Source organism: Triturus cristatus, chromosome 11 (genome assembly GCF_964204655.1).
Source record: "Triturus cristatus chromosome 11, aTriCri1.1, whole genome shotgun sequence".
Lineage (NCBI taxonomy): Eukaryota > Metazoa > Chordata > Amphibia > Caudata > Salamandridae > Triturus > Triturus cristatus.
This window is the reverse complement of record NC_140594.1, coordinates 419,972,090-419,985,753: the sequence shown is the minus strand read 5'-3', so window position 1 is coordinate 419,985,753 and position 13,664 is coordinate 419,972,090. Positions and strand designations below refer to the sequence as shown.

At 42.5% G+C, this 13,664-nt stretch overlaps 1 protein-coding gene across 2 annotated transcripts in view; it reads left to right on the top strand.

Annotated features, from left to right (window-relative positions):
* LOC146784360 (all-trans-retinol 13,14-reductase-like) overlaps positions 1-13,664 on the top strand; it is a 141,246-nt gene that overhangs the window by 113,133 nt on the left and 14,449 nt on the right. For both annotated transcript variants that reach the window (XM_085636194.1, XM_085636196.1), the window contains exons 9-10: positions 4,879-5,045; positions 12,488-12,647. In XM_085636194.1, coding sequence (XP_085492320.1) covers positions 4,879-5,045; positions 12,488-12,647 — 327 coding nt within the window. The remainder of the gene's footprint in view (positions 1-4,878; positions 5,046-12,487; positions 12,648-13,664) is intronic.

Sequence of the window (13,664 nt, the reverse complement as noted above, 5' to 3'; positions counted from 1 at the left end):
TTCAACAGAAACCGAAATGGCAACTGTCAAACTCGTAATTATAATTTTGCAGCGTGACTGCACCATGTTCAACTTAGATCAGATCAAGGAAACCTTTGATAAAGAATTAATCCGCTAGCTGGTATCCTATTGTCTTTACCCAATCTTGAAATCTACCAGGATTTTCATTCTGCATCAGCTGGGGGCCTATGGAGCGATCGTTCTCTAGCCGTTACCCTAGCTCTCTATTCATTCTTTTGACGTTTTGTCAGTTGTTGGCATGAAAGATCTTTGTAGTCACAAGGATGTTAGTCTCAAAGAGGCTCTTTTGAATCCATCATACAGTAGTCTTGAGTCAAACTTGATTTTGATAAGATACGGCCAGTCCGGCCCTAAGTACTTTGATTTACCTTTCATTCTCTTTTAGGTCCATTAGTATTGGTCAACCCCAAGTCCAGGCCGGGAATGTCAAACTGGTCCAATTTTTCCTGATCTTCTGGCTCACTATCTTCCCTAATCATCTATAGTCTCATTTTAGGTGTCAACAGTCACTTTCTAGGAGTAGTTGTCTTCGAAGTACTCAAGATTTCTGGCTCTGATGGAAGCAATTCACTCTCTGAGGTGGAGTCTCCCAGTTCAGCTTCAACTTCCACTCCTAGGGAAAGTTGCTGCAATAGATTAGTCGCAGCCTTCCATGAAGTCTCACTGTTCTGTTGTATGCGTATCCTCAAACCAATCGTTGGCATCACAGTGGTTGCTGGAATGACGGCATCCCCTTCAGTCTCTGGCTCTGTAGGCTTTTCAACCGATGGAGATGGCTATCGCCAGTCCGGTCATCCTCATCCTCTTCCGAAGCCTCGGACACCTCAAACCTAGGGCGACTCCAGAAATTAGCAGATGTTGCCTCTACTTCTTCTCCTTCGTACCTTGACCCTCTTAGTGTGGGAGGCTTTTATCCAATTTGGCAGACCAGCGCACTTGACGGCAGTGTTTGTAACCAGGATCACCTGGTTGGGTCCACAGCCACGCTCTTCCAGGCAGAACCTGGGGACGTGTTTCTTGATGTGATGTGGACCCAGTTACCATGGTTCAAGACATTCCCTAGCTGAGGTGCCTTTGGGAGGAACCTTTTCTTCTTTATTTGCATCCTTCTCTTTTTTTGGACAATTGATTCCCCATTATAACAACGATCACAAGCAGTCCTGGTTCAAACTTTCACTGTTCTCACACTGACAATCGCTCTATTCTGTTAATTAAATTCCAGCTTCTCTGTCAAAGGTCCCCCTATCACGGCGTGGATTCAACGTCCACCAGCAACCACTGTGAGGCGTCGCACTGACACAACGCTCCAATCAATCTTATGTCTCTTTTCAATCTTTACTCAGTTTGCTTGCTCTACAACACAAAACGTTTTCTATAGTGACAAGAATTCTACCTTTCTATCACGCATCGTAGAGGCGTTAATTAAGGATACTGACCTATACTTTAAAGAAAAGATGGTTTGGTCACTTTAGCCTGGGGTGTGTTCGGGCGGTGATTAAGGGGAGGGCCCTCTCCCTAATGGTGGGATATAAAAGAGAACTCACTAAACGAACTGACCAACTCGAGGAGGAGATCCTACGGGAGGAAATGGAACTGGCGCGGTCCCCTGACCATGAAGCGCAGAGATTGCTGGCAGTCAAGACATTGGACTACAAGCAGCTTCTGACAGAAGCAGCTCAGGCAAAACAGAAATCGGCTTGCCATAAAATATATGAACACGGGGAGAGAATGGGTAAGCTTCTAGTCTGGCTGGAAAAAAGGGAGCAAGCGACAAGGTGGGTGCATCAACTGTTGGGGCCTGAAGGGGTAGAAATCACTGACCCCCAGCAGATTGCGGAGACAATGGCTACCCCATCTCGAATCGGTATATAGATCAACCGTGACAGTCTCGCTGAATGCTGCAGGGGAACTACTCTCAACTATCAAGGTACCCTGTCTGTCAATAGAAGACAGAGATTCCCTTGAGGGGGAACCCACAGAGGAGGAAATTCAAATAGCCATCCGAGATATTTAGTCGGGCAAGGCTATGGGACCAAACGGGCTCCCGATTGAGCTCTTTAAACCAATGGCTTCCAAATTGACGCCTCACCTTCGCCAGATGTATTTAGAAAATTACGAAACCGGAATGTTGCCGGAAAATATCCGACTGGCCTCGATTGTGGTCGTCCACAAACAAGGAACGCCTGCCAACGATTGCAAGGCGTACAGGCCTATTTCTTTGCTTACAGCTGAAGCCAAAATACTGGCAAAACTATTTGCAAATAGACTTATCCCATTGATTTCTGGGCTGGGACATCCGGATCAATTAGGCTTCATGCCAGGCCGGAACACCGCCCTGAACCTATGGCATCTACACGGGGTGCTGGGTAGACTACATACATTTGGGGAAGGCGTAGCTCTATTGTCCCTCAATACCAAAATGGCTTTTGACACCGTCTAGTGGAATTACATGTTTGCTGTCTTGGAAAGAATGGGATTTGGGCCCAACTTTATCAAATGGATTAAACTACTATATACCGACCTGATGGCCCAAGTAGTTGTGAATCGGCATACTTCCAGACAGTTTCAACTGGAAAGGGGAACCCGACAGGGATGCACCCTGTCGCCCTTAATATTTGCCCTGGTGCTGAAGCCCCTGGCGACCTGGGTGAGAGGAGATCCTTTGATCCTTGGTCTTAAATGGACAGAGGACCATGAAGACAGAATCTCATAATACTCGGACAATATTTTGTTATACATTGCCTCTCCGACCTCTTCCCTCCACGGTATCCTTCACTTTTTCTGAATATTCAGCAACCACTCAGGATACACGATTAACTGGGCGAAATCACAAATATTTTCGATCTGTACATGTCCAACCATTCAGCAGTACTGGAATGGCATAGCCAAGGACCTAGAGAGTGCTGGGGGAAGAAATTTAACAGTCACCCTGCAACTGTACCTGCTATATATATGGGACACCACTGACTTTACTCAAGCCGAGAAAACATGGGTATCACTGGGGTGGGCCATCGCCAAACGCAACATTGCACAGAAGTGGGGGTCGGGGGAAGTGCCACGTACTAGAGATTGGAAGTTTGACATGGATAGAGCCATGATGTCTGAAAAAGACATATTCAATTACAGAGGCTGCCCAAAAAAATGGGATCGTAAGTGGGCAGCATGGAATACATATAGAGGGGAGATTTGCCTGTCTCTAACAGTGGAGTTGCTATGTAGAGAGGTCGAAATGCATGAAACGTTCACTGCTGCAGAGTAAGTGTCAGAATAATGAGTCGAAGTGTTATTTATGCGTGAATTGTCACTTCACACTGATTGTATAACTAAGTGTATGCCGAGACTTGAAGGCATTGCTGTGCTGTTTGTGATGTTTATCAATAAAAGCAGTTAAAAAAAAGAATTCTACCTACTCTCACTAAAGTGAGCTCTAGACCTGTGAAAGTCACTTCTCAGCTGGTCCACTCCCTGTGCATTAAGGAACAAATAACCACTGAGCACTGGGAATACATTCGCACAAGAAAGTTACGTTTTTAATTTGGCATATCTGATAGTGTCTCACAGTACACCTCTCCTAGCAGGCAAGTTTACTGATTTAGTTTTCAACTTGAGGTACCTCTCGTTAAAAGTTATCATCGGAACAACAAGAATTATAACTCCAACAAATCCGTCAATCAGAGCCACAAAATATTTGGCCTCAATTATCGTCCACTGCCTCCTTTTTACTTTATGCTTACACCAGCTCCCAAAATGCACTGTGCCACTTGCTTTAGTCCCTCATTTTGCATGCAGTCCCTACTGATACTCACGTCGTTGTTCTTCTGTTAGCCACTTTGTCTTTCCGGAACCAGGATCAGATTGGGATTGGTCAATTTAAATCTCGGGCATACCGTCTGGACCATGAAGGTGCCATACTCTGTTCTACAGCCAATTCATTTCAAGTTATGGGTTAGCTCCAATTGGAACCATCAACTCTGCTACCAGATCTGATGGCGCCGGAATTATATCAAATTCTGGCTCATGGGTCGTGCCAACATCTAGGACCAGGAGCGGTGTAGTCCCAATACAGACTTTGGTGCTACCCGACTGGAAGCGTCTATTTTCTAGCTAAGGTAACCCATACAAAGATGCTGAGACTTTCCTAGAAGAATGACAGACCACACTTATGGTTTCAGTGCTTTATATGAAGAACTAATTGGCAAATTACAGAAAAGATATTATGGGCAAGTTTAGCAGCAAAGAATATAAGTCATAAGTACATAGAACTCAGTATTGTTCTAAATGAAATCCGATGGGGAATAGGTGGTCTCTCCTTCCTAGCAAAAATCCGCACTCTTATATAGGGCTTTAGACAAAGACATTCTGTGGGACTATCTGATTCTCAAAGTTTGAAACAATCTAGAAGAAACGTTTTACTATATAGTACATTCAAGGATTCTCTCAGGATAGTAATACATTGAGATGCAACGATTCTCAGTCTTTGTTGTACAGTTAATCTGATACATTAGCCTGGGACAGTACGAACCATCCTTGATTTAGTACAATAAGGAAATTTCCCTGAGAACACTTACTCAAGTGAAAACTAGACAAGTTTTATTTAGAATAGGAATCAGCAGCGGTTATCACATGATATATATTGTGACGTTGATCCAAGATGCAGGACAGTGTAAACACAATCTCATGTTAGCATAAGCTCAAATCGTAATGCTCTTTCTTTATTGACAAAAAGTGACCCTCACATTGTCATACAATGATACAAGAAACTTTTTTGAAGCATGTTTTCCAGACATAAGTACTAGAAAATTGTTGAAATAACACCTGATCACAACCAGGCTGTGCTTTCCTTTCTCTTGCCTCTAGGTCGATCCACGCTTACTGTGCTTACCTTTGCCCCATACGAGTGGTTTGAAGAGTGGAAGGATAAAAACGTAAAAAAACGAGGGGAGGATTACGATGGGCTCAAGAACATGTTTGCAGACGCAATGATCCAGACAGTTACAAAGCTCTTCCCGAACATACAGGATAAGGTAGGTGTGTCGAGTGGAGGGGGCGGGATGGTTTGATTTCTAAAGTAAATTCATAAAATCTGAGATAGTGCACTCAAGTACATGAAAAATGTTTCTAGATGGCTGTCATGGAGACGTTCTCCAGCCATCAAATGCAAATTTAGCCCTGGTACCGAGATATGTGTTTGGTCCAAGCCCCCACATTCCCTGTGGAATACACCTCAGTCCCCGACACAGTAATTTTTAGTGAAGATGTACCCCACCCTGAAAATGCCATTTTGGTGGTGTAGGGTGGAGGTCCATGTTGCTCCGTAAGTTGGTGCAAGTCCACATTCCACACCACAGAGTTTACCTTATCGGGGAGTCTGTAGTCCACCCGAATTGTCATTTTTGGGGAATCTGTACTATAGTAGACTTTCATCTTTATAATAAGGTACAGTCTTCCTTTTGCCAGTGTAAACTGTGGGAAAGTTGTGAGAATAGAGTCCAAGTTTTGAGAAAGAAAGCATTTGCATTTATTAATAAACCGGTGTAAAATGTGTTTTTTTATTTGCAAGTCTAAAAGCTTTGAGAAAGAACTATTAATGGGTATGTTACCTCGGTCACCCCTTATCCCCTCTCCTATAAAGGGGTTTTTAATTAATCACTGTGGTTTGTAAGTAAGATTATGTACAATAGATTAAGATTTCTGAAGCTAGAACAACGTACAACCTGAAACCTATTATGTGACATAGAAGAAGTCCTCCTCCACATTGTGATTGTCACAAAAGTCACCCAAGAAATTCTGCACTATAACCAAGTTTACTGCCGGTGGGGTGAATAGTTTCTTGTTTTAAAATTGATCTGAATACCAAATTCGTTCAGTCACATTTTGGCAGATAATTTTCCTGGTTTTTGCAGCTAGAGTATAATGGAACTAGGATACAGTAACTAGGATACATGGAATATGGCACAAAAAGCTGGAAGAATATACTGAAATGTTTTAGTGATGTTACTGTAACATTTGAAGGGCCCTGCCAGGAAGAGCAAGTGTCACATGCGACAGGCTATGTTTCTGGAAAGAGAACAGTGCTGCAAATAGCATTTATTTAAAAATCTTTAGTAACCGTTCAGCATCGATTTAAAGAAAAAAACATGTCGGACAACGTGTTGGCTTTTCACAGAAACTCTGGTTGTCGCAAGACATCTTATAGGGTGATCGAACAGCCGAAAAGGTGATTCGAATTATTGTCAATTTATATTCTTTCATTCAGTGATAATCTTCACCTTCACACATACTTTACCGGTGTTTTTTTTAAATTACTTTACCTGTTGATGCTAGGTAGAAGTCAGTGTTGGACTCTACAGTGAAGAACATTGCCACTACCAGGCTCTAGCATTGTAGTGAAACTGCAAAGGTTTTCCCCCCCCCGAGGTGTGCTCGCTTTACCTTTGCATATTTTTAACATTGACTCTTGGAATGGGTTTGGGCTTGAGCAGCTATGAAGCACATGCAAAAAATATCAGTAAAGGAGCTGTGTTCCTCATAATGAAACTCTTACATGCATGTTGTACATTGACCTTTGGGTCAATGGCTTTTATCCCTGGCTGCACCTTTAAGGCAAATCTCCCCTAAGTGACTTGAGGCAAAGTTTTGCAATGACCCCTCATGAGCAGCGTTATTTCTGTTGTGGCACGCTCTTCTGACATGCACATCCTCATCACCAGTGTTATATTATAAGAAAGCTATTTGTAAGCAGGAGTCGGATAAGACAGTTCTTGAAGGTAAACAGGTTGTAGATTTCTTGTGGGTGGTAGGGTATAGGTTACTTAGAATGCCCCACCAGAAGCAGCATCCTTTCTGCTCAACCCACTCTTAACTGCCAACCCAGCCACACAATGGCACCACAACATTCCATGATGATCTAGCTAAGCAAAGGAGGAACGGCTTAAGAAAGACCTCAGATGATAACACACTGCCTACTGCTGTCACAGCATAAACTCTCCCGAAATCGTATAGTGTGGGGAGCTAGTGTTGGGAAAGCAAATATCTAGAATCTGGTGCTAATCCCCGAGCCTCCACTCTCGGAGAGACTCATAGCGACGAACTTGGTTTGATCGGACCTCTTGGGGAAAATGGGGGTGAAGGGACAGAGCGAGATAAACACTGCAGGCAGCATCTCACTGGTGAAGGATGTTTTTTTAACAAGCAAAAGGTCATCAAGCTTGCACTCCTCACCAGAATATTTGTAGGGCCCCCGTGGATCATAGAGGAGAGTGGTTAGAGATAGTCCTGCTCTACACAAATGTATACAGTACTCCAGACCAACACTTACCAGGTCCCATCTGAGGTATGCCGGAATCCCTCACACAATTCTGAGAACCTTGACACTGGAGTATATGATAGTGAGGTGAATGAATGATATTAAGCCAGGAGGACGGTTAGACTGGGGAACTCCAAAGGAGGAAGCTGGCAAGTTCTTACAACAGAAGAGCAGAGTCGATATGCTCAGTCAACACATGAGCACAAACAACCGTAAACTAACAGAACTGCAGAAGCAAACAAAGCAAGGAGGGAATGGGAAAAACGGGTGTAGGCAAAGGAACCAACGGTGGGAAACCTATGAATGCGCAACCATACAACTAAGCAGCTGTGAGGAAACTGGCCATTAATATTGTTGCTTCTTGGATTTACCCGCAAATTCAGCCTTACCTCCAGGAGTCTTATTGGCGTCCTAGTTGGTGTGTCCTGCAAGGCTTGTTGAATCTCTGTGTGCCTTTGCTGCCACTGACTAGCCTCCCAAACTGCTTCGTTCCTGCCCTTTTCCATTCTGACTTCCTCTGATTCCACAGGGATTGTACTGTTCTAATCCTGACATATAATCTCGGCAGGGTTTAGAGTCCACAGTATGGCAGTTTCCATGTGGTGAAATGCAGACTCCTACAAAAGGGCATCTTTTGTGAGAGTGCAGACACATCAAAATGGCAGCACGTGGGGAGGTGGAGTTTATTACAGAAGGGATGTGTCGTAGGGTGAGGCATGTCCTGAAAGGTGGGGTTGTCCAAGGGAGGGATTTAGCCAAAGAGGGCATTTTTGGTAGAAGAGAGATATCTGTCAGTGAAAGGATTGCTACCAGAATATTGCTGTCATAGAATTGTCTGACCTATGTAGAGTACAGTGATTATCGTCTACATTACCTGATCTCATTTAATAATCAAAAATCTACAACCTCTGGGACAATTGTTCGTGTGAAAATTAATTAGCACAAGATAATTATGTCAGATGATATTTTTGTATGTGATATTCTGACACACAATTCTGTGACAAGACTAAGGCATAAATGAATGCTACGAAATGCCACTTTTCCTGAGACATCCTTTGATGGATAGTATGGTTCATATCTACCAAAGCAGTTCTTCATTTCTTATAGAGTTTCAAACACTAATTTAATTGGTCCTCAATAACAGATTAGACACCAGCTATATATTTATTATAGTGCTTATTTTAGTTTCATCTTATTTTTCTCTTTATTTTCAACATGCAAATAGAAGTGAAACCATCCAAATACACTTTATGCAGTTTCTTTAATGTGGTGGTCACATTGTAGATGGGATTGTATTGTAATTGCATTTATATAGCACTTACTACCCCTGACGAGGCGTCAAAGTGCTTTTTTCGGTGTGTAGCACGCTAATCCGGGACCCATAGAGGATTAATGTTGAATTAGTATAATGAAACCTGCAAGTTAATTTTCAAGTGGGGGATTGGTTAGTCAGTTATTTGGATTCGGAAGGATAGCAGAGAAACAGAAGAGGGAAAAAGGTTTGTATTTATGTAGCGCTTGTTACCCCTGATGGGGTGTTGAAGCACGCTACTCCGGAAACCGGTAAAGGATTAGTGGTGAATTAGTATGGTGAAATATGAAAGTAATTTGAGTGGTCGATATTAGTTATTTGGAGTGAGAAGGATAGTGGAGGGATAGAAGGGGAAGAAAGGTTTGCATTCATATAGCACCTGTTACCCCTGATGGGTGTTGAAGCGCTTTTCTGGCAAGTAGAACGCTACTCCGGAATCCATAAAGGATTAGTGATTGAAAATTAGTATAGTGAAATATTAAGTAATTTGAGTGGTGGATATGTTATTCAGTTATTTGGCTAGAGAAGGGTAGTTGGCAGGATAGAATAGGGAAAGAGGTTTGTTTTTATATAGTGCTTGCTACCCCTGATGGGGTTTTGAAGTGCTTTTTTGGCAAGTAGCACGCTACTCTGGAACCCAAAAGGATTGGTGTTGAATTAGTATGGTGAAACATTAAGTTAATTTGAGTGGTGGATATGTTAGTCAATTATTTGGATTGAGAAGGGTTGGGGAGGGGTAGAAAAGGGAAAAAAGGTTTGCATTTATATAGCTCTTGTAACCCTGATTGGGTGTTAACATGCTTTGTTGGCGAGTAGCACGCTACTCTGGAACCCATAAAGGATTAGGGGGGAGTTAGTATAGTGGAATATGGAATTTGAGAAGTGAACATATTAGTCTGTTATTTTGATTGAAAAGGATAGTGGAATGATAGATTAGTGAAGGATTTTTTTTTTAATTTCTTTTTTTTGGTCATAGCAGTAGGAGGAGGCTTTTGGATGAGTAAAAAGGGGTTTTGGAGGGGAAGAGTCAGAGGGAAGAGTTTAGAGAGGCTTGTTTTGAGGGGTCGGTATAAAAAAGGGGTGTCAGATGATGCAAGGAGGGGTAGAGTAGGAGAGAGTCTAGAAAGGGTTATTTTGGGATCATAGTAGTAGAAAGTAGTTTGAGATGAGGCTGAAAGTTGGGCTAGAAGATATATTGAGAGAAGTATGGGCTGAGAAATAGGGTAATGCATTGGAAATGCCAAATTAGGAGAAAGTGATAAAAATATTGATCCAGAAGTACACAAAAGTATATAGATGCATAAAGGAGGTAAGTATATGTAGATTAAAGATATTGATGGAGGTACAGGATGAGAAATGGGGTAGTGCATTGGATATGCTTTTTCAGGAGAAAAGTAACAGACACACAGATCCAAGTACATGGAGGTACATAGATGCACAAAAGAAGCAAGTACATGTAAACCAAAGATGTTTTAATTTAAAAAAAAATTTTTTTAACAACATAATTATTCTACATGTTTATACAAAGCAATACACAAAGATAGGTATATATTTATAGTGAAAATAAATTGTGGGTGGGTATTACTGAATGGGAACATGGGCAGCAGTTCTGGCCCTGGTCCCGACCAGTCTCAAACCGGCTCAAACAGGCAACTGCCCTTGTCCTCTCCGCCCTTAACAGGCTCAAACAGGCAACTGCCCTTGTCCTCTCCGCCCTTAACAGGCTTAAACAGGCAACTGCCCTTGTCCTCTCCGCCCTTAGCCTAGACGCCCTTGGGCTGAGACGCCCTAATTCTGGCCTTTTATAGCCCTAGTAATCAGGTGACCCCTTCAGCCAATAGGAATCCTAGCCCTAACATTATCCAATCACAGCACTACCCCTAACATCTGGAACCAGTAGGAGACCAGGACTTTACAGCCAATCTTAGCCCTAGTCCAAGCAACCAATCAGTTTAAAAAACCCCGGTCTCTACCTCCAATAGAAGCCCTAGCCCTACCAGTAGTTCCAACTCAAGTCCAAGCGACCAATGGCACAGGAAGCCCTAGTCCCTACTTCCAATAGAAAGCCTAACCCTACTCTTAGTCCCACACGTAGTCCAGCAGCCAATCACACCAGAAGCCCTAATCGCTACTTCCAATTAAAGGCCTAAACCTAGCCCTAGTCCCACCCTAGTCCAAACAACCAATAACACAGGAAGACCTAGTCCCTACATACAATAGAAATCTTAACCCTTGCCCTAGTCCCAACCCTACATTGATTGAATCACAGACCCAGAAACCAATCAGAAACCTCAAATACCCTACCAATGAGGACACTAACCCTAATCCAATAGAAACACCAGATACAACCACCAATCAGTGTATACATGTACCAAACAATAGCAGACTATGTAAGGTCCCAGCTACCTCAGACAAAGGTTTGCTGGCCAGGGAGTTGGAAGCTGCTTCTCTATTCAGAAATCTCCTAGGAGACAGACAGGCTCAATCCACACTTTCGACTTCTGCAGGTAAGGGCCTAACAAACTAGTCTTCTGGCAATACTGTCTGAATAAAACTTTTCTCCCTCTCCTGGCCAAAATAACGAAGTGCACAGCCCCTACAGTTTAAACAGCACACAGCAGATTACTGATGTAGAATATCCCTGTTGCTAGGGGGATACTGACTTGTTAACACAAAATGGTGGCTGGGGGTGCACTGCTTAACATACAGGTCTTAGCAAAGAGCAAAGGAGAAATTTGGAGGGAAAAACTGGTAGTCACGGGGAATGAGAGGGAAAAACTACTGAGTTTGGACTGCAAATCCCACAATTCAACAGGTTAAATTGAAGCAGTCACAGGCTGGAAAAAACACAAGTTTAAACACAAAACAGGTGATAAATTATGCAATCACAGGCAGGTTAAAACTACAATTTTAAACTGTAACCACCACAGGCAAAGACAGTTAAAGAAATTTGAAAAAAGAAAAGATGATGCAATCACAGCTAGGGAAAATCATTTTTTAACTTTTTTAGGGAAGAGACAGCACTAGTCTCCTTCCTTACTACTTCCTGGACACTCCTCTCTGCAATCTGGGGCACAGGTAGGCTGCAGCTCACACGATGGATGAGAATGATTTGGGGTGCACCTAGCAAAGCCTTAAGGGGCCCAGGCAGGTGTGAGAGGAGGGCTCAGATTTGCTTGGAGCTGGGGAAAACAATCAGCAGTCCTACGTTTGCTGGGCTGGGGGTGGGGCTGGGACTGGGGAGCTCCTCTATTCAGAAATCTTCTAGGAGACAGACAGGCTCAATCCACACTTTGGACTTCTGCAGGTAAGGGCCTAACAAACTTGTCTTCTAACAATACTGTTTGAATAAAACTTTACTCCCTCTCCTGGCTCTGGTGATGTCACAGCCATGATCTCACAGCAAAAGCCTAGCCTCCTTACCATGCACTGATGGGTAGCCACTAATGGTTGGCACTAAAAAGAAATATTGCTGATTAGTATTTCAGCTTCCGAAACCTCTTTCACGGTTTGGGTGGAAGGCTGCATTTTGTTGAAATGTCCAGTGTATATTTCTTCTAATTAACTGCTATGTCTGCAGTAACTCACATTTTTCAGATATTTCCACAGCATGTGTTGAAATTCTCACATTTAAGGGAAAACTGTGCTATGTATTAATCTCCGTAATGACCATGTCGTACAGTGCACAGTATCAACTTTGGTGGGGTAAAAAAACAGAATCATCCATGTCTCAATTTGTACCTGAGAAATGCAGGCGACTTTACAGATCTCAGCAGCACAACACAAAAAGCTATTGTTTTGTGTTGGAGAAGCTACTTTAACTCTTATGTCCTATGTCCATCTTTCAGATTGACTGCATTTCAACCGCCACGCCACTGTCCAACCAACATTACATTGCAGCTTCCCGCGGGGAGTGGTACGGAGTCAACCATGGCATGGACCGTTTCACAGTGGAGGTCACTGCTGCTCTCAGAGCCAAGACACCCATTGAAAACCTCTACCTGACAGGTACGTGGGAATTGGTGAAATGCTTGTTTGGATTCTTAGATACAGATAGTCAGCAGCACTTCCTAACCACTTCTGCGTTCTCTTTCTCCCTGCACATTTTTGTGACTCTCTGAAGTCTGTTCCTCCTTGCGGCATTCCTGACACTTCCTAGATCTCTCTTCAGGCATAGCCAAATCACTCTCTGTGTGCACTTGTATCTTGTTCTTTATTACAAACTATTGAAATACTTGTTTTTTGTTTCTTCAGCACATCACGTGAGTGTAAGCACTCTATTAATAAAATAAATGAAATTAAAAAAACTTTGTGAGTAACTAAACATATCATCCAATTAATTTCTTTGTGAATTGTGTGGCGCAGGAGCCTTTCAAGGTATCCTGACTAGGGCTGTTGTGGTTCCAGACATTTTGTTATATTACCGAATAAATCCTTCTTTTTTCTCTTAAGTGTCTAAATTAGATTATATTTTTTTGTGGTTTCCTGGTTTGTATGTGGTTAAACAAAAATGTATGTGTTTTGATGTGTGGGAAATATAAATCCACCCAGTAAAATTGGCATGCAACTAATGAAGCACAAGCAGAAATGATGCTCCAGTTGCGCACCAATGTTCTAGTACCTTTTTCCATATGTTTATAGGCTTTGCCTTCCACATTACTGAATGCTCCATTGACTGCGGTTGAAGCAAGACGGTGTTATGGAAAATGCTAGGATGTATGTCGTTACAACGCACACTTTTACAACGCATGCACTTACAACGCATTTTTTACAACGCAACATTCATTACAACGCATTCCATTACATAGCATGACACTACAACGCATTTTTAAAAACTACCTTTACAACGCATTCCATTACAACGCATACTACCTTTACAACGCATACCATTACAACGCATAATATTAAATTGCATTTAAGGTAAGTATTAGACAGTATAGGGGTAAAAATTACTTTTCTAACTCCAGGGGGTGCAACAGTAGGGTAAGTGTTGGAGAGTATAGGGGTAAAAATTACTATTCTAAC